The sequence below is a fragment of the Silene latifolia genome, chromosome Y, assembly GCF_048544455.1.
Source record: "Silene latifolia isolate original U9 population chromosome Y, ASM4854445v1, whole genome shotgun sequence".
Classification (NCBI taxonomy): Eukaryota; Viridiplantae; Streptophyta; class Magnoliopsida; order Caryophyllales; family Caryophyllaceae; genus Silene; species Silene latifolia.
In genome coordinates, this window is record NC_133538.1 from 253,736,146 (window position 1) to 253,755,111 (window position 18,966).

General features: G+C 37.8%; 1 protein-coding gene across 1 annotated transcript; it reads right to left on the minus strand.

The window, feature by feature from the left end:
• Nucleotides 1-17,109: 17,109 nt before the first annotated feature.
• On the minus strand, nucleotides 17,110-18,747 carry LOC141630466 (uncharacterized). Its single transcript, XM_074443281.1, has 2 exons — nucleotides 17,913-18,747; nucleotides 17,110-17,801 (listed from the first exon to the last, which is right to left on the minus strand). The coding sequence occupies exons 1-2, from the start codon at nucleotides 18,745-18,747 to the stop codon at nucleotides 17,110-17,112; spliced, it is 1,527 nt and encodes a 508-aa protein (XP_074299382.1).
• Between the last annotated feature and the right edge of the window lie 219 nt (nucleotides 18,748-18,966).

The following is an 18,966-nucleotide window of genomic DNA, read 5'->3' on the forward strand; positions in this document are numbered from 1 at the left end:
GGGATCTTTCCAGAGCCCTGCGCAGAGCTACGCGAGCAAAGCACCAGGGTGGGTCATGGCCAAACCGGGAAGTCAGAGTTACCAGAGTGGAGGCAACCGCAACGGCGGTAATTCTTATCAGAAACCACCAACGAACAACAACAACAATCAAGGGTCGGGTGCTAAGCCGACCACATCAGCCAATACTGTCCAGGGAGGTGGACAGAAGACCAATGGAAAGTTATTCGTGATGGAGAAGAAAGCAGCTAAGGAGGATGCTCACGTTATCACCGGTACTTTCCTTGTTAATGGTATTCCTACCTTTGTTTTGTTTGATTCGGGGGCTTCTCGGTCGTTTGTGTCTTCAAGCCATGTTAAGCGGTTGGGTTTGAGGGTATATGAGTCTGTTAGTGAGCAAGTTTTTATACCTTCGGGTGAGTCTGTATCATGTGGGAGATTGTTTAGAGATGTATCTAAGATAGTTGGGCAAGTTGATCTACCTGTAGACTTGCTAGAGTTTCCTTTTAACGGTTTTGAGATGATAGTCGGGATGGATTGGCTGGGAAAGTATAAAGCTAAGATAGACTGTCATCAAAAGAAAGTGTCTTTGAGAGGGCCTAAGGGTATTATTGTGTCTTATCGTGGGTTTTTAGTCAAACCCAAAGTTAAGTTGATTGCAGCTATCACGTTGAAGTCTTATCTAAGGAAGGGATGTCCTTTGATCTTGTGCCATGTGAGAGATGACCGGATAGAGAGTCCGAAGCGATTTTGAGATACCGGTGGTGGGAGAGTTTGCCGATGTTTTTCCGACGACATTCCGGGGTTGCCACCGAAGAGGGAGAGATTTCACCATTGAGTTGAAGCCGAGGGACAGGGGCCAATCTCTAAGGCACCGCACCGTATGGGTCCTAAGGAGATGGAGGAGCTCAGGAAGCAGTTAGATGATTTGATAGAGAAGGGATACATTAGACCAAGTGTATCGCCGTGGGGAGCACCAGTTCCTTTCGTGAAGAAGAAAGATGGGAGTCTGAGGTTGTGCATAGATTACAGGGAGCTGAACCGAGTGACGGTGAAGAACAAGTATGCTTTGCCAAGGATAGATGACCTGTTTGATCAGTTGAGTGGTGCATCAGTGTTTTCTAAGATTAATTTGAGGTTGGGGTACCATCAGGTGAAGATTAGAGAGGTAGGCATACCAAAGACAACTTTCACGTCGAGGTATGGCCATTATGAGTATGTGGTGATGCCGTTTGGGTTGTCTAATGCACCAGCAGTGTTTATGGATTTGATGAATAGAATCTTCAGACAGTTCTTGGACCAGTTTCTAGTGGTATTTATCGATGATATCTTAGTCTATTCTAAGAATAACGAGGAGTATGAGGAGCATCTGAGGATCGTGTTGCAAACGTTGAGGGAGCATGAGTTGTATGCTAAGCTGTCCAAGTGTGAGTTCTAGTTAGAGAAAGTTGCTTTTATAGGGCATATGATCTCTAAGGAGGGAGTGGCTGTGGATCCGGCGAAGATTGAGGGAGTGACAAAGTGGGAAGCACCAAAGAATGTTGCTGAGATCAGGAGTTTTCTGGGTTTAGCTCGATACTACAGACGGATCATGAAAGATTTCTCCAAGATAGCTAGACCTATGACAGCGTTGATGGGAAAAGAGAACAGGTTTCGTTGGGATGAGAGTTGTGAGACGGCATTCCAAACATTAAAGGAGCGTTTGACCACAGCTCCTGTCTTAGCATTGCCTGAAGGGAGCGAGAACATTGAGGTTTATACAGATGCCTCCAAGAATGAGTTGGGATGTGTGTTGATGCAGAATGGTAAAGTGATTGCCTATGCTTCTAGGCAATTGAAGCCTTATGAGGAGAACTACCCTACTCATGATCTGGAGTTGGGTACGGTGGTGTTTGCTCTCAAGATTTGGAGACATTACCTTTATGGAGCAATCTTTAAGGTATTTTCTGATCACAAGAGTCTCAAGTACATTTTCACTCAAAAGGAGTTGAACATGAGACAGAGGAGGTGGATGGAGCTGATTGGCGATTATGACATGGAAATCATCGACCATGAAGGGAAGGCCAATATAGTTTCTGATGCTTTGAGTAGGAAGAGTGTACATTCTCTGTGTATAGCTCTATCTTTGATGAGGCTGAGAGATGAGGTAGCGAGGTTTGGGATACATATGATATAGAAGGGAGATGCCATTGGTGATATGACAGTGCAGCTTGAGTTTTATGATGACATTCGAGGTAAACAGGCGTTGGATCCTAAGATAGTTGAGTGGACAGCTACAGTAGAGAAAGGGACAGTGTCCCGATTTTCTTATCATACAGATGGTAGTTTGAGGTTCGATGGTAGGTAGTGTGTCCCTAATGATGAGGAGTTGAAAAAGACTATCATGACAGAGGCACATTGTATACCATACTCAGTACATCCGGGTGGTGACAAACTATACAAGGACTTGAAGAAAACGTTTTGGTGGCCTGGGATGAAGAAAGAGACAGCTGAGTTTGTGTCCCGTTGTTTGACATGCCAGAGAGTTAAAGGGGAACAGCGACGACCACAGGGTAAGATTCAGTCTTTAGAGGTACCTGAGTGGAAGTGAGAATCCATTTCCATGGATTTCATTGTGGGTTTGCCAAAGAGTCAACAAGGTAACAACATGATTTGGGTAATAGTGGATCGATCGACCAAGTCGGCTCACTTTTTCCAATGAAAGATACATGACTAAAGCACAATTGGATATGGCCTATCGAAAGAACGTGCTTAAGTTACATGGAGTCCCTAAGGACATAGTGTCTGACAGAGATGCGAGATTTATATCAAGGTTTTGGAAGGAGTTGCAGGAATCGTTGGGAACAACATTGAAGATGAGTACTGACATTTCATCCCTGCGACAGACGGAGATGATCGAGAGAACAATCAAGACTCTTGAGGATATGTTGCGAGCTTGTGTGATGGACTTTGGTGGTAGCTAGGAACAGAGGTTGGACTTGATAGAATTTTCTTACAATAACAGCTACCACACTAGTATTGGTATGGCACCGTTTGAGGCTTTGTATGGGAGGAGATGTAGGAGTCCAATTTGTTGGGACGATAGTCTTTGAGGCGATGGTTTTAGGACCAGAGATGGTGCATGAGATGGTGGAACAGATTAAGATGATCGGGGAACGGATGAGGGCGCTCAAGATAGGCAAAAGAGTTATGCAGATCTACATCGCAGGGACATAGAGTTTCAAGTGGGGGACAAGGTTCTTTTGAAAGTGTCTCCTATGCGTGGGGTTTTGAGATTTGGGAAGAAAGGCAAGTTAAGTCAGAAGTTTATCGGGCCTTATGAGATCTTAGAGCGAGTTGGGGAAGTTGCATATCGTCTGGCTTTACCAGCTGCGTTAGAGAGAGTGCATAATGTGTTTCATATATCGCAGCTGCAGAAGTATGTGAGTGATCCGTCACATGTGTTAGAGGCAGAGAACTTAGAGCTAGATGAGTCCTTATCATATCTTGAGGTGCCTAAGCAGATTCTTGATCGAAAGGTTAGGAAGACTAGGAATGGTGAGACAGTTTTGCTTAAGATCCTTTGGTATAACCACGAGACTGAGGAAGCTACATGGGAACCAGAGGAAGCTATGAAAGAGCGATACCCGTTTCTGTTTGATCAGGTATGTATGGTTACGGGGACGTAACCTTGTTTCTTTTAGGGGGGTAGGAGATGATCGCAAAGAGTTTTAAACCGATTTTATACCCTTTTTGTATGTTGTGTCGGTATGTTTGTCGGGATGAGTTGGGTTAGTACCATGCTTTATGTTGGGTTTTGTTTTGTTAGTGAGTCGGAAGCGTTGGGGGAGTACCTTTGTTTAGTAGTGGTTTGAACTTCGGGGACGAAGTTCTTTTTAAGGAGGGAAGACTGTAATACTCCGTATTTATGAGTCTTCGGGTACTCTATCGAGTAGGCCTTACTCTGTCGAGTAAGGGTAAGTTGCGTTTTAGAAAAGTTTCTGACCTGTTGGGTACTCGATCGAGTAACTAGGATACTCGATCGAGTAAGGGGGTACTCGATCGAGTACCTTGGGTACTCGATCGAGTAGCCAGTTTTACGGGGAGTTTTCTCGGGTTTTCTTAATTATGAGATTAAGATATATAACCTTCCGTCATTGTTTCTAAATCACTTTTGCAAAACCTAATTTACTGTTTAAGAGAGAAAGCAAACAAGTTCACCATCTTAATCGCATTGTTAGCAATTCCCGGAGTTTGGAAAGTCAGTTCTCATCGTTGATTAAACCGTTGAGTTCCTTGCGTCGAGGGTAAGATCTATGTACCCTTTTTATTGTCTTTCCTTTGTTTTGGTTAAACCCTAATATAGGGATTTGGAGGTTTATGAGTAGTATGTGATTTGGTAGCGTTTGTATGTTGTATGATAGGAGGAGGTTTCATAGAGGAAGCTTTTTGATACAGCAGTAGAGACCGTCTGATAGTGTGCTTTCCAAGTAGGATTTCCTACTCAGTATTAGTCCCATAATGGGATGATTGTTGATGTGTTGAGATTGATTTTTTGATATAGTAATTGTATTGTGATTGTGATTGTTATCGTTGTCTATGGTTCTCGAGGCGTGGCCTCGGCTGAGTGAGGTCACTTGCGGGAGTGGCTTCACGCCCTAGTTTCGCCTTCTATGGAACCCGCCACAGAAGGGATGTGCACATTAATGGACAGGGTTATCGCTCACTATGTGGAGCGGGGATTTGGTGGGTACGGTTGCGGTCCCCCACTGGCGGTGGCTGGTCCAAAGTGGACGATCAAGTGATTGAGATGATTGGAATTTGCGTGACTGTGTGTGTGTGTGACGGTTAAGCTGTCTGTTTATCTTATTGTTAATATACATTGAGTTGTGTGATTAGTACTGACCCCGGTGTTGTTTTGTAAACCTGTTGTGATCCATTCGGGGATGGTGAGCAGATATTGAGCAGGTATGAGATTAGTACTGGGATAGCTGGGATTGCCACAACATGATGATAGGAGTCTTCCGCTGTAGCTTATTAGTTTATTTAAATTTCAGTTAGAAAAGTCAGTTTGAGAACATGTACTACACTTTTGGTTTGGTTTTGAGAATTGTAACTCTTCACTAAGTATTTATATTTAAACGTTGTTTCTTCATTGTTTATTTGATTATCATTGCCTCGGGTAACCGAGATGGTAATATCTTCATACCTGAGTGGTCCTGGTAAGGCACTTGGAGTATGGGGGTGTTACATAAGCTCTGATACCAATTGAAAGTACATAGATCCATATTAGACTCTCTAATAAAATTAATTTATCTCATAAATTGTCATTTAAGTGATCTATGTAACATACATGCTAATATGAAAGCATAAAAATGAAAGTATAAGGAAAAACAATTTCCTTACATTGAATTTGTGGTAAAAAGGGCACAAACTAGTTCACCTTACTAGCTTGTTCTTGAGCAATATGAATATGGAAGATCCTCCAAAAACCAACCTCCAAAGAAGAAGGTCTCCTTCCTTAATCCACCCAAGAACTTACACCCAAATAATTTTACAAGTATTAACTAGATACTAGTAAAATTTAACCCTTGATAATATGTTAATAATACTAACACTCTTAGTATTAATTTTGTTTTTACTAACAACTTAGTAAAAAGATGCTTATTATTTTAGAGAGATGTTGGAGGAAAAAGTTCACATGCATAAGTGTTGTGTGTTGTAGTGAGGTAGTGTAAAGAAATGAACAAAACAATTTGAGTGTATACATGTGAAAGTGGCGGGTGGAACTTAGTGGAGTGAGGGAGTGTACAAAATTTGTCTTATATTTTTCATCTTACATCACATGCAAAATCTTATATATGATAACTTATGGTAGTATACAAAATAAGGTGAAATGATTATGTGAGTAATCATCCACTACTCTATTTTACACGGTCCACTTGCCCATTAACGGGTCCATGTTGGTTCTTATATTGGTCGCACAAATACGTGTAATTTTATTTTAAATATCGTTTCATGTTTAAATACTTCCATAATTAATTCGTCCAAATCACTCCATAAATATACGTGTACCACTACACATATTATTTACGTACTAATATTAATCCCATTAATCAATTAGTACAATTTTAATAAATTAACAGTTAATTAACTAAAACCCGTTTCCTAAAACTTATTATTCAATTATCGCATAATTAAATAATAACTGCCGCTCCTCGAGTTCGCAACTCGAAATCTCTCTAAAAATAATCGACTAACTTTTTAGTCTACAAATCAAGGGACTAAATAAATTGTATCTCATACAATTAATTAGTTGTCTATTGGGGTTCGTTCCTTTAGGTGTGACCGAAAGGGGTCAGTTGATCACCGCCGTCTCACGACAATAACGTCAAACTCTAGTCAGCCAACCGTTATCGATTTACGTTAATCAACTGACGAGGATCAAATAATTAAATATCTGATGATATTCCATTAATGAGATTTATTATGTTAACGCACTATTGTGGAGGACACTAACTCCAACAGATGCTTCCTGGCCCTCGCTCTTCGTTGGAGAGGAGGCCCCTGAAGGAAATGGCTGATATGGAGGCCGAGCATGCTTTTGAGGTAGAACTTACTTTACTTGATAATTACCTTCTTTCTTCCCCTCTCTCTTTTTTTTTTTTTTTTTATCGATGATTTTTTCTTTTTTTTGCTCATCAGTCACTGCAGATATCTCTCCTCATCAGGGAGAAACTTGCTAAGCTTGAGGATGATGTGTGCCTCCTCCAGACGGAGAAGAGGGAGCTTCTGGGCCAGCTGGACGTGGAGAGGAAGGAAAAGGCTACTCTCAAAGGGGAGGTTGGATCGGTCCGTCACAGCTTGAAGGAATCCGAGGAACAGCTTGCTCAGGTTCTGGAGGCCAATAATTCCCTGACCGCTGAGAACAGGATCCTGAAGGAGAAGAATGCCAACCTCTCTAAAGCCCTGACCGATGCTGCTGCGTGCTCTTCCTGGGAGATGAAGATTGCTTGCATCAAGGAGTTCAAAGAGGGGAAGCATTTATCCTGGGATTTGGAGGAGGAGGAAAGATTGTTTGCTGATTCCTTCAATGAAAATATCGATCTAGGAGTTCTGTCCGACTTCGAGATTGATGCTCTGGAGGAGGATGATGGGTTTTCTGCTGCAGAGGAGGAAGAAGTCCAGGGACGGACCAACACTGCCGATAATCTGGCTCCTGAGAATAACTCCGCTGGTGGGACTGTTTCTGCTGCTGAACCAACTTCTGAGAGTGTGCCGGCTGCTAAGGAGGTGGAACGCATCCTGCTGGATTGAGGAGGTTCCTGAAATTAATCTTCTTTCCTGCTTTCTAGTTTTATTTTCTGGGCCCTATGTGGCATGAAACATTGTTAATTTTTCTGGATAATTTCGGTGTGTTTTGGCTTTGCTCATGGGAGCAAGGCATATTTTGATACTCTGTCATTTTCAGGTGTTTTAATTGTTGGGAAATGTGTCCTCAACAATAGTGCGATCACATGATTTAAATATCATTATTAAATATCATTTTAAGAATACATGTGGGATGTAATATTTTACAGTCAACTCGTCCACACATATCGGTAATGATTGGTCGACTAGAGTTTGACACATTCTTGTCGATGCGACGGTGGTGATCGATTGATCCCCTTAGGTCATACCTATAGGGAAATACTCTTAATTGATTATTTAATTGATCGTATACCGATACGAGTTAATTAAATTACTTAAAATTGACGGATGATTTTGTGAGTATAATTTACGTATCTTATTGTAAATATGATTAAATGAGACACGGTCTAAGTAATCGAATTATTTTATTACTTAGATGAAATTATTGTTTAAAGAAACAATTGAAACGGAATAAATAAATTATTATAAATACAGAATGTTGTAGTTTATAATTTGGAAACATTTTTGGTACAAGTAATTACGAATTACTAGTCGATTTTGTAAATAACATATTTTATGAGTATGTTGATTTTTAATATGTTAAAAATACATTACATTGTGACATGTCATGTAATATGTTACATGTGACAAATTTGACAAATTACAAAATAAAATGGGTTCTCCATTTTATGCTTAAAAACCGAAAATGAGGAGGTAGTGTAAGATATATATTGTGTTTTTATCTTGAGTGGAAAACACAATCATGATATCTAAGTACTAGCCTTGCAAGCCTAAGTTTTTGAGAAGAGCAAAAACAAAAGGCATTGGGCATACTACCCAATGCTCTCTTTTTCGGCCTCCCACAAGAAAGAGAGGAGAGCTCTTCTCTTTACTCAATTATTCATTCTTCCCATCTTTTTCTAGTGTAAGAAAAACCTCCAAAAACTCTCTACAATTTATGATAATTCTAGAGAAATAAAATCTCACAAAAAACCACCTCTTGACCGAAATTTTCAAGAGTAAAAATACAATTTATTTGTATCAATTTTATTGTAAAACCAATATTGTTACTAGATCTAAATAGTATTGGTTTATTAAGATGTATTCCTTGGGTATATGCTTTTGGGAGGGATTCTACACTTGAATCCTTGTTCTTCCATTTGGAGAGCTCAAGAACAAGTGAGTAGGTGAACTCACTTGTGCCCATAAATCCGATTTTTATGGTGAGAAAATTATTTTTCTTCCTTATATTGTTTATTAGTTTGCATGCATAAGACCTTTATTAATTTTATGACAAATTAATTTATAAACATATATGAATATGTTAGTGTATATAGATCTACATTTCCTTCAATCGGTATCAAGAGCCACGGTTGTTTGCATGCAAATCGGTTAAAAGTTTTTCCGAGTTATAAAGATTAACATATAAAACTTGTAAATTTTGTGTTATTATGATATATCACGAAATTAATTCATGCATGTTAATATTTCTGGTCCTAAAATGTTTTAGGATATTTTGGTTATATTTACGGATTTTTATTGTTCATATTATACAATAATGGCATTTAAATATGATTTTATGAGTAAAAATGTCATTTTTGGACAAAAATTAGCTAAACTTCGAATTTTCAGGTGTTTTTTGGATATGTTTTCACATATATTATTTTTAGATGATCTGGAAATTTTCATAATTTTATGAGTTTTTATGCTCGAAAAATGGATTTTTCATTATTAAATTCGGATTTAAGTGAAAAATAGGTTAATATGAGTTAAATTTCGAATCTGGTCATAGAAAATTAATATGTTGTCACATGCAATTTTACAAGATGTGTGTAAAATAATTGGCTATAAAGAAGGCTTTTTGCATGATTTATGGATTTTTGAAAAAAAATAGAATAAATAGTGACATTATTAGTAAAAAAAATTAATAAAACATAATCTATGACTTAGGAAAAACGTCTAATGTTGCATTTGATTATATTTTTCAGATCTAAAATTGAAAAGTTAATGAATATAATTTTTCCATGTTTTTATGATTATTTTTGTTAAAACCGATAAACCGCAACATTGTTTTTCCGGAAAATTTTCGAAATTTTTAACCTAAGATTTTGAAAATTATGAGTGTCATGGAAATTTTCCAGAATGTTAATGAATTTAAATTTCAAATTTCAAATTTATTTGAAATTTTGTGATTTATTTGAAGTTTATAGCTTATTTTTGTAATTTTTGGTCCATTTATGAACAATTTTATAAAATATAGGTTAATTATGGTCAAATTATTAGTGAAGACTAAATTTTGAGTCCTAAGAGGTTAGGGTAATTAACTTATCCATAAATATGAGTTTATGTATTTTTGTGATTATAAAAATGTTGAAATCACGCAAATCCGTAAAAACCGAGTAATATACGATATTCGCTAATTAAAGGCGATTTAGCATAAAATTGATCATGTTCATACATATTATAATGCTGCATTTTCTTTATGATTGTCATAATTTTAATTTATGTAATTTTGAATTATGGAATTTTACTTAGTATGGCTTTAGATTTTAATTGGTATTTCCCGAAATGTATGGGAATATCGATTCGGTTGTAATTTTTATTGTGATCTCGTATCACCGTTTTGTAATTTAATAGATTTATTTTCTTTTAGTTACAAATGTATAATAGGAAATTATGTAATTTATTATGTAATTTTATTCATTCCGGAGTTCCCAAAGACGGATTTCTTCAAGAATGACGATACATTAAAGACGGTGTTACCTCGAGATGCGTGTCACAACCGAAGTTCAAGGGACCAATGGAGTTGGTTTCCGAATATGTAATAGTTAAATAGTGTTTCTATTTTAGGAAAGGCCATACTAGGATTTATTTATTTTTATGCTTGCATTTTATTTTATGTCGCATGCATCGCTAAATCGCCATAACTAAAACCTGCATCCTTATTTTATCGAGTTTATCGACCGTGTCAATTAGAATTATCGTAGTTCACCGCTTTAGTTCACTTAAAACGTGATAGATAATAAATTGACATGACCTCTCGCTAAAACAATTAATTAAGACATAGCCTTACCAAATAGTAGAAACCATGAAAACCTATTTCGCGAGGGAGTGCGCTCGGCCCCACCGGGGTACAAACCTTGTTACGTAGGGGAAGTGGGTGATAAATGTCTATCCACCGAATTCATGTTGATAAGGGATGTATCGGCCACACCGTGCCCAAGTTAATGTGGGTTTGGATCATGAACACATTTATTCGAAATTTGGATTGAACTCAACAAAAGTTTTTGACAAGGGATGTATCGGCCCCACCGTGCCCTTGTCGGATGTGTTTTGGGCTAAAGATAAATGTTAATGTAATATTATCGACCAAGAGTTCTAAAAGTAGAATCGATTAAACGTTAATCCACCGAGTTATATTGATAAAGGATGTATCGGCCCCACCGTGCCTAAGTCAATATGAATTTGGGTCTTGGAATCATTTATCATAGTTGGGTAGAGGTCACTATGTAAATGCTATACTTGTTTTTCAAGTATTAATAAAACGATAAATGTTAAGTTTTCCACTATTCCGTTATTATTGTTCTATTTCTTTACCACAATTCATATACGATATCATTTCGATTTTGATACAAATCTCCATTAAAACATCGTAACTAAAGACAAAATTTGAATTTGCTTCTAAAACCTCAAACGAACCATTGCTAAGGATCTCTTGTAAAGAGTATAGATTAAAGTTATTCATTATCAAACAGGTTTTGATTCTAGACTAACACATCTACTTACAATGGATTGTTTTTCATGTACTTAAATGAATTAAGTACCTTGAAGCGATAAATTGTTTTGGTAATTAGTTTTGTCCAGAATTCGTAATTGACCAAAATAACGCAACCACTTCAATGAAAGTTTTAAGACTAAAACGAACAAATGAAGAGTGATCTTCGTGAATTCAATTTTGCTTCTCAAAGCAAAGACTCATTGAAATAAGTGGGAGCATTCTCTTAAACTGTTAAGATGAGGAGGAGGTTCAAGAAGTAAATGGAATTGATACAAGGTAATGTTAAAGGTAAAGTTGTTGAGAATGACGATACTAAACCTATCAATTCCGACCGATAAAGTTTCCATTGTCCTAAATGTTGGACACAAGAAAGGAAACTACCCCAAATTATTGAAGAATCAACAAGTTAGTTGTGGGACATCTAATGAGAACTTCTTCTTTAAATGTTTATTTGATTAAACATAAATTTTGCTAGTACTACTTCGTCAATATTAGAAACCGGTGGTGGTTTACATCGTTGTACTTGATACATAAGATGATTAGAATATGACGACTAGCAACAATAATGTCGAGAGATAGAGTAATTGTGTACTCAATCTAGTTTTGGATTTAAAGTTGTACTTAATTATGACTATTAAGTGCATAAACTCTAAATAAGAATATAAACTTGTTAAGATACAAAAGAGGTTTCACTTTTGTGACCCTATACACCACAATTTGATGTATGGCTAGCCCATTATCAAGGTGATTATATTCTAAACCAAACTAGAATGATATATCATGAAGATGATGCAAGACTCAAATTGGTAACCCAAGATTAAACCTTAAATTTTGGAATGATGAACGCAAAGAGTTATCGAGTACTCTTGAAACCATTAGATTGTTAATGGTATATGCGTATCTTGTATTCAAAGCATGATGTCTCGTGCCTTTTGGTTGAAAAGGAGATCGAGATTGTAAATCATTGATCCAAAATAGGTTGATCATTTTCTTTTACCAACGATTTAAGTTGACACTAATATTTTCACTTAATAAGGTAAATAGAGAAATCTTTGAAGAGGTTCAAGAGTTCAAGGAATCACGATTTAGTCGTGATAGGATTATCAAAGTGAAGACTTTGATATAAGCCAATGGAAATGTGATCTAATATCACAAGTTAATCTCTCTTAGCACGCATTATGATATAATGTGTGATTGGATAAGAATTCAAACGCTATTCGATAAGGTTTGGACTTCGATCAAGTTACTTTGAGTTACTTGATCCTTTTGGGGATTTTATCATTTTGTCTAAATTATTTTTCCACTAAATCGAATCATATGAGATATGAAATGGTAAGGGTACCATGTTTGTAAGTTTTCACAAGAAACAAATGCTCATTTTTCCCTCTTCAATTATCACGAGTACGACGGGTTTGCGGCTCGTGAAGCTGTCTTTCTAAAATACAAGTTTATTTTTAGAAGACAGAGTGGGAGAAATTATTCAAGAGCCACAAAGAATGCCACAGAGAATGTTATGTCGCAAGAAACTGGTCTTTCTTGGCTACATGAGACGTTTTGTGTAAAATATTGTTTCTTTAAAACCTAGGAGGTTAAATTCGTCACTTGTTAAAAATGATGAATTCATGCTACTTTTAAAAAAAAAGTAAAGAGCTTATAAGTTACAAAAGAAATTGGTTGATTCAAGTTGATTACTTCTAGAAAGTAATGAACATATGACTTACATAAGAGTGTTTAAGTCACAACTCAATACAAGGCTTAGAGCCATGAAAATCCGAAACAAAAGGGCTTGATTAGTGACAAAGGGTTTTGCACTAATAAAGAGATATTTCAAAGCAAAATTGGTTGCAAAGGGTTTTGCACTAATTGAAATGATTAAGTCTATTTGGATCTTCTTAGGGATTGTGTTTCATCATGAGGTTATGAAATGCATAACGAGTGAATCTAAAACCCACTTCTTCAATAGAAGGAATGTATTCAATACATGTCTTGAGTTTAATAGATTCTTGCAATCCTAAGATAATGTGAAACTTAAGAGAGGGTCTTAAGTAGGACATCAATGAGTTAGAATCAACATTTTGATCATGTGGTAAAACATTTCTCGATAAGTCGAGAAGTTGTGTTTATACATGGAGTTTAGTGGGAGTTACGGAATTTTTTTTTTAGTCCGATATGTGGATGACATATTGATCATTGAGAATGATTTAAGACTTTTGGAGTATTATAATACATCTTGAATATCCGGATTTATGAAGATAAATCTACATGATATTAGCGTCAGTAAGAAGTCTTAAGTTGATAAGATTCATGACTAGTTCAATTAAATTGAACATATTTGGTTGATTCCATTTGCTTCCGCTGCCGGATCAATTAAATGAGTAATGATGTATAACACTTCATATACTTTGAGTATGATGAATTGTTTTCAAAATCAAATTTAAGTAATCTTTACCAAGTAAAGCATAAAGATTACCCTTAAGTGCTTGCAGAAGCATTAAGGAAGTAAAGCAAAGTGTTTATGATGCAATATTGTGTAAGGGTGTTACACAAGTGACAATTGACAATTGAGATTGCGCATGGTTTCCGACAAAACCATAATCAAAACACATTAGGATGGTTAAGATACCATTGTGGCAATGTTAATTAAGAAGTAGATTTTCTAGAATCGTTCTAGGCAATAAAGAACAATGAGTGACATTTATAACGGAAATTGAGTACACTTGTGATCATGAGATGTGCAAGAAGGATGAGTCCCGCACACTGTGAAAACAGTGGGAGCTATTCTTAGGCTAGAGGGCCTATGTCTTGATTGGATCTCGACACGTACTCAGAAAGTTTTGTAATGCAAATGTATACATTACAAAGGAAAACGAGTATGTAGTGAGGTTGAGTAAGGTACAAGAAATTGATAAAACCTACTAACCAAAGCCTTCTCAAAGGCTAAACATGATGAGTCATGTCATTTCAATTGAATTGAAATGAACAACTACGTACAAGATCAAATTAGATTATAGAACATGAAATAGTAATCAAGCATTGACTATTCGTATGTGATAATCGCATTTGTCGTTCGAGTTTTACTTTAAAACTCTTTTATTATACCTTGTTACATCCAAACGGGTTGTAGAGACAATTGAACCCCGTTAAAGTGAACACGGATTAGCATGGTATTCGCCCATAGTCACTTGTATGAGGTGACGTCTCGAAGTGACTAGAGTTTGATGCGATTGATGGCAAGTTCAAGTGCCATACAGTCATGTGAGATGACTAGTCGATCACATAGGCAGATTGTTAGGAACACTTTGTCGGGCTTTATGACCGCTTATAGAGTTCTGGCAAATTTATATAGCCTGGTCGTGGCGAGAGCTACTATAGTATTCAAATGAGTCGATTCTTTTGACTAAAGACTATTCGCCTAAGATGGCACAGTTTCAGATTAACTTTGATTTGTGTTACTACGACCTTCGTAAATGGGGTCAAATGGGCATATTTTGGGTTATGATGGCTGTGGCTAGTCGAAGGGAATGAGTGCGATAGGAATTGTCCCCCCTTGTCGGGGTTAAAACAATATCTCGGGGCCACTCGAGGAGTAATGAATTGGAAATGCGTGGCCACGCTCGGAAGGTATCTATGATAGATAAATCCGGTCAATCGGTTATTCTCGGATCGAGGAAACCACTCTCGATATGATCACTTGCAAGTACGACCTGAAAGACGCCTTGCATTGAGTGGGAGATAGTAATAGGACAAGAGAATTGGTGACGCACACTTGTCGAGTACAAGTGGGAGATTGTTGGGAAATGTGTCCTCAACAATAGTGTGATCACATGATTTAAATATCATTATTAAATCTCATTTTAAGAATACATGTGGGATGTAATATTTTACAGTCAACTGGTCCACACATATCGGTAATGATTGGCTGACTAGAGTTTGACATTACTGTCGTGCGACGGTGGTGATCAGTTGATCCCCTTAGGTCATACCTATAGGGAAATACTCTTAATTGATTATTTAATTGATCGTATACCGATACGAGTTAATTAAATTACTTAAAATTGACGGATGATTTTGTGAGTATAATTGACGTATCTTATTGTAAATATGATTAAATGAGACACGGTCTAAGTAATCGAATTATTTTATTACTTAGATGAAATTATTGCTTAAAGAAACAATTGAAACGGAATGAATAAATTATTATAAATACAGAATGTAGTTTATAATTTGGAAACATTTTTGGTACAAGTAATTACGAATTACTAGTCGATTTTGTAAATGACATATTTTATGAGTATGTTGATTTTTAATATGTTAAAAATACATTACATTGTGACATGTCATGTAATATGTTACATATGACAAATTTGACAAATTACAAAATAAAATGGGTTCTCCATTTTATGCTTAAAAACCGAAAATGAGGAGGTAGTGTAAGATATATATTGTGTTTTTATCTTGAGTGGAAAACACAATCATGATATCTAAGTACTAGCCTTGCAAGCCTAAGATTTTGAGAAGAGCAAAAACAAAAGGCATTGGGCATACTACCCAATGCTCTCTTTTTCGGCCTCCCACAAGAAAGAGAGGAGAGCTCTTCTCTTTACTCAATTATTCATTCTTCCCATCTTTTTCTAGTGTAAGAAAATCCTCAAAAAACTCTCTACAATTTATGATAATTCTAGAGAAATAAAATCTCACAAAAACCCACCTCTTGACCGAAATTTTCAAGAGTAAAAATACAATTTATTTGTATCAATTTTATTGTAAAACCAATATTGTTACTAGATCTAAATAGTATTGGTTTATTAAGATGTATTCCTTGGGTATATGCTTTTGGGAGGGATTCTACACTTGAATCCTTGTTCTTCCATTTGGAGAGCTCAAGAACAAGTGAGTAGGTGAACTCACTTGTGCCCATAAATCCGATTTTTATGGTGAGAAAATTATTTTTCTTCCTTATATTGTTTATTAGTTTGCATGCATAAGACCTTTATTAATTTTATGACAAATTAATTTATAAACATATATGAATATGTTAGTGTATATAGATCTACATTTCCTTCATTAATTAGTATTCTACCGTCTTCGGGCGTACCTTTGTTTTATTGTGCGTGCACCCCTTTTTTTGTCTTTGTTGCCGGCTTTCGTTGATTGGAGGTTCTTGGATATGCCTGCCCCTCTGTTCAGAGGAACCTCACTTGCATGGTCACTAAGTATTGCAGGAGCTTAGCTTGTCCGATATGTGGATACTTAGTCATGAGTCCATGCTTCTCTGTATGGGGGTACAAAACTCCACCAGATCAGTTTTTGTAGGCCTTTCTTTCTTGGAACACATGATTTTCAAAGATTTAAGTAGATCAAAAAATATTCTACTGGAAAACTTGGGTTTTGAGATTTATAACGTTAAGACATGCTAAACAATTTTACTTATGGTTTAAATGTTTGAACACATTAGTTAAAATCCAAAGGTTTGATTGGGATCTTGAAAAAAGAAATTACTTTTTGGAATGAACAAAAACCAGGGTTCTTAGAAAGACAAGAACACTTAGCAAAACCTGGAACCTGATGAGGCTGTATCTGGCGGACTATATGCATGGTTACTGACTCCTCTAATCTCCTTAGATATAATATTTCTTTAGGTGGATGATATTCCACGATCTGGGGACCATTTGCCCTTCCATTGTCATGAGCTTGTAGGCTCCATTCCCGACGATACTTTCCACCTGGTACGGTCCTTCCCAATGGTAGGCAAATTTGCCTGCTCGCCGGTTTTTAGTGTTCTGAAAGACTTTTCTCAGGACCAGGTCCCCTACTTGCAGGGTCCTGACCTTTAAATTTTTGTTGTAGCTCCTGGCTACTGTTTGCCTATATGAGGCCATCCTGATCTGGGCGCTGGTTCTGAGTTCATCCACGGTGTCTAGGTTGCTTGCCATTTCTACCTAATTTTATTCCTCTGTTAGGCACCCGTATCTGTGGGTAGGGACCCTGACCTTTGAAGGAATAACTGCCTCAACTTCGAATACCAGGCTGAAAGGAGTTTGTCCCGTTGCTACTTTAGGGGTGGTTCTGTCAGCCCATAGAACTAGTGGTAGCTCCTCCGCCCATTTACCCCCAATCTCTTCCAGCTTCTTTCTTAGGTTCTTCACTATAATTTTGCTACTAGATTCTGCTTGACCATTGGACTGAGGGTTCCTGGAGGTAGATTTCTGCAATGAAATGTTCCATCTAGCACAAAATGCTTCTGTCTTATTGCCAATAAACTGAGATCCATTATCGCATATTATTTTATATGGAATACCAGACTTACAGATGATATTGTGTTTAATGAAATATATCACCTGGGTCTCAGTGACTTGAGAGGACGACGCTGCCTCTATCCATTTGGAGAAGTAGTCTGTCATGGCGAGCCCATAAACCTTGTTTCCTGGTGCCTTGGGCAGTGGTCCTACTATGTCCATTCCCCATTTCATAAAGGGCCAAGGTGAAGTGACTGGGTGCAGAGGCTCTGCAGGCTGGTGGCTGACTGGTGCATGTCTTTGACAGGCATCACACTTTTTTGCGTATTCCAAAGCATCCTTACGCATCGTGGGCCAGAAATATCCCTGCCTGAGGGCCTTATTAGACAGGCTCCTGCCCCCTGCATGGTTTCCACATTCACCACTGTGGATAGCATGCAAAACAGCCTGAGCTTCCTCTCTATCCAGGCACCTCAGGTAGGGTCATGCGAGGGATTTCATGAACAAGATACCATCGATCAGCACAAATATGGAGGCTTGCATTTTAAAGCTTCTTACCTCTTTTTTATCTGCTGGAAGTATGTTATTCTGCAACCAATCTTGGTAGGGTTTCCTCCAGTCAACAGCTTCCTCCTGACTGGTGGTGCTGGTTAACATCCATTCTTCCTGTGATTGCGGTGTGCCAGCTATGTTTTCTTCGCCTTGTCCTGCTTTTGATATTGCAGGTTCTAGTACGTGGACGATAGGTATGGTAGAGATTGTACCTGATTTGAATGTTGCCCCCAGGGCAGCTAGGGCATCGGCCTCCACATTCTGGTCCCTGGGGATTTGCTTGTTGTTGAAGGTTTTGAACCTGAGTTTCAACTCTTGCGCTATTTCTAGGTAGGCCATCATAGTGGGGTCCCTGGATGCATAAGAGTTATTTACATGGTTTACGATAAGTTGGGAGTCGCTGTATACCTGGAGGTGCCTGATTTTTAAGTCCAGAGCTAGCTGCAGACCCAAGATCAAGGCTTCATACTCCGCTTCGTTGTTGGTAGCTTTGAATTCGCACCGAACCGCCTGGACCAAGAGGTCCCCTTGGGATGATTTAAGGACCAGACCAACTCCTGCTCCCTTCATGTTGGAGGCTCCATCTACATTCAGCTCCCATATCTGCTCCCCTTTGTCTTCCTCCAGAGTGAGGATGTCCTTCTCGGCCTGCGTCTGGAGGGAGGGGCAAAAGTCGCAGACAAAATCTGCCAGAGCCTGGGTCTTGATTGCTGCCCGAGGTTCGAATTTCAGGTCGTAGCCACTTAGGTGTATGGACCACTTAGCCATTCTACCTGATAGCTCTGGTTTCCTCATTATAGTCTTAAGAGGATAGTTAGTTACCACAGAGATAGTATGTGACTCAAAATAAGGTCGCAACTTATAGGAAGCTGTGACTAGTGCAAGTACAAGTTTTTCAAGTGAGGTCTACCTGGTCCCTGCAGGCAGCAGAGACTTACTGACGTAATATACTGGATGATGTACTACTTCGTGCTCTCGAACTAACACGGCGCTGACAGCCACCTCAGTTACGGA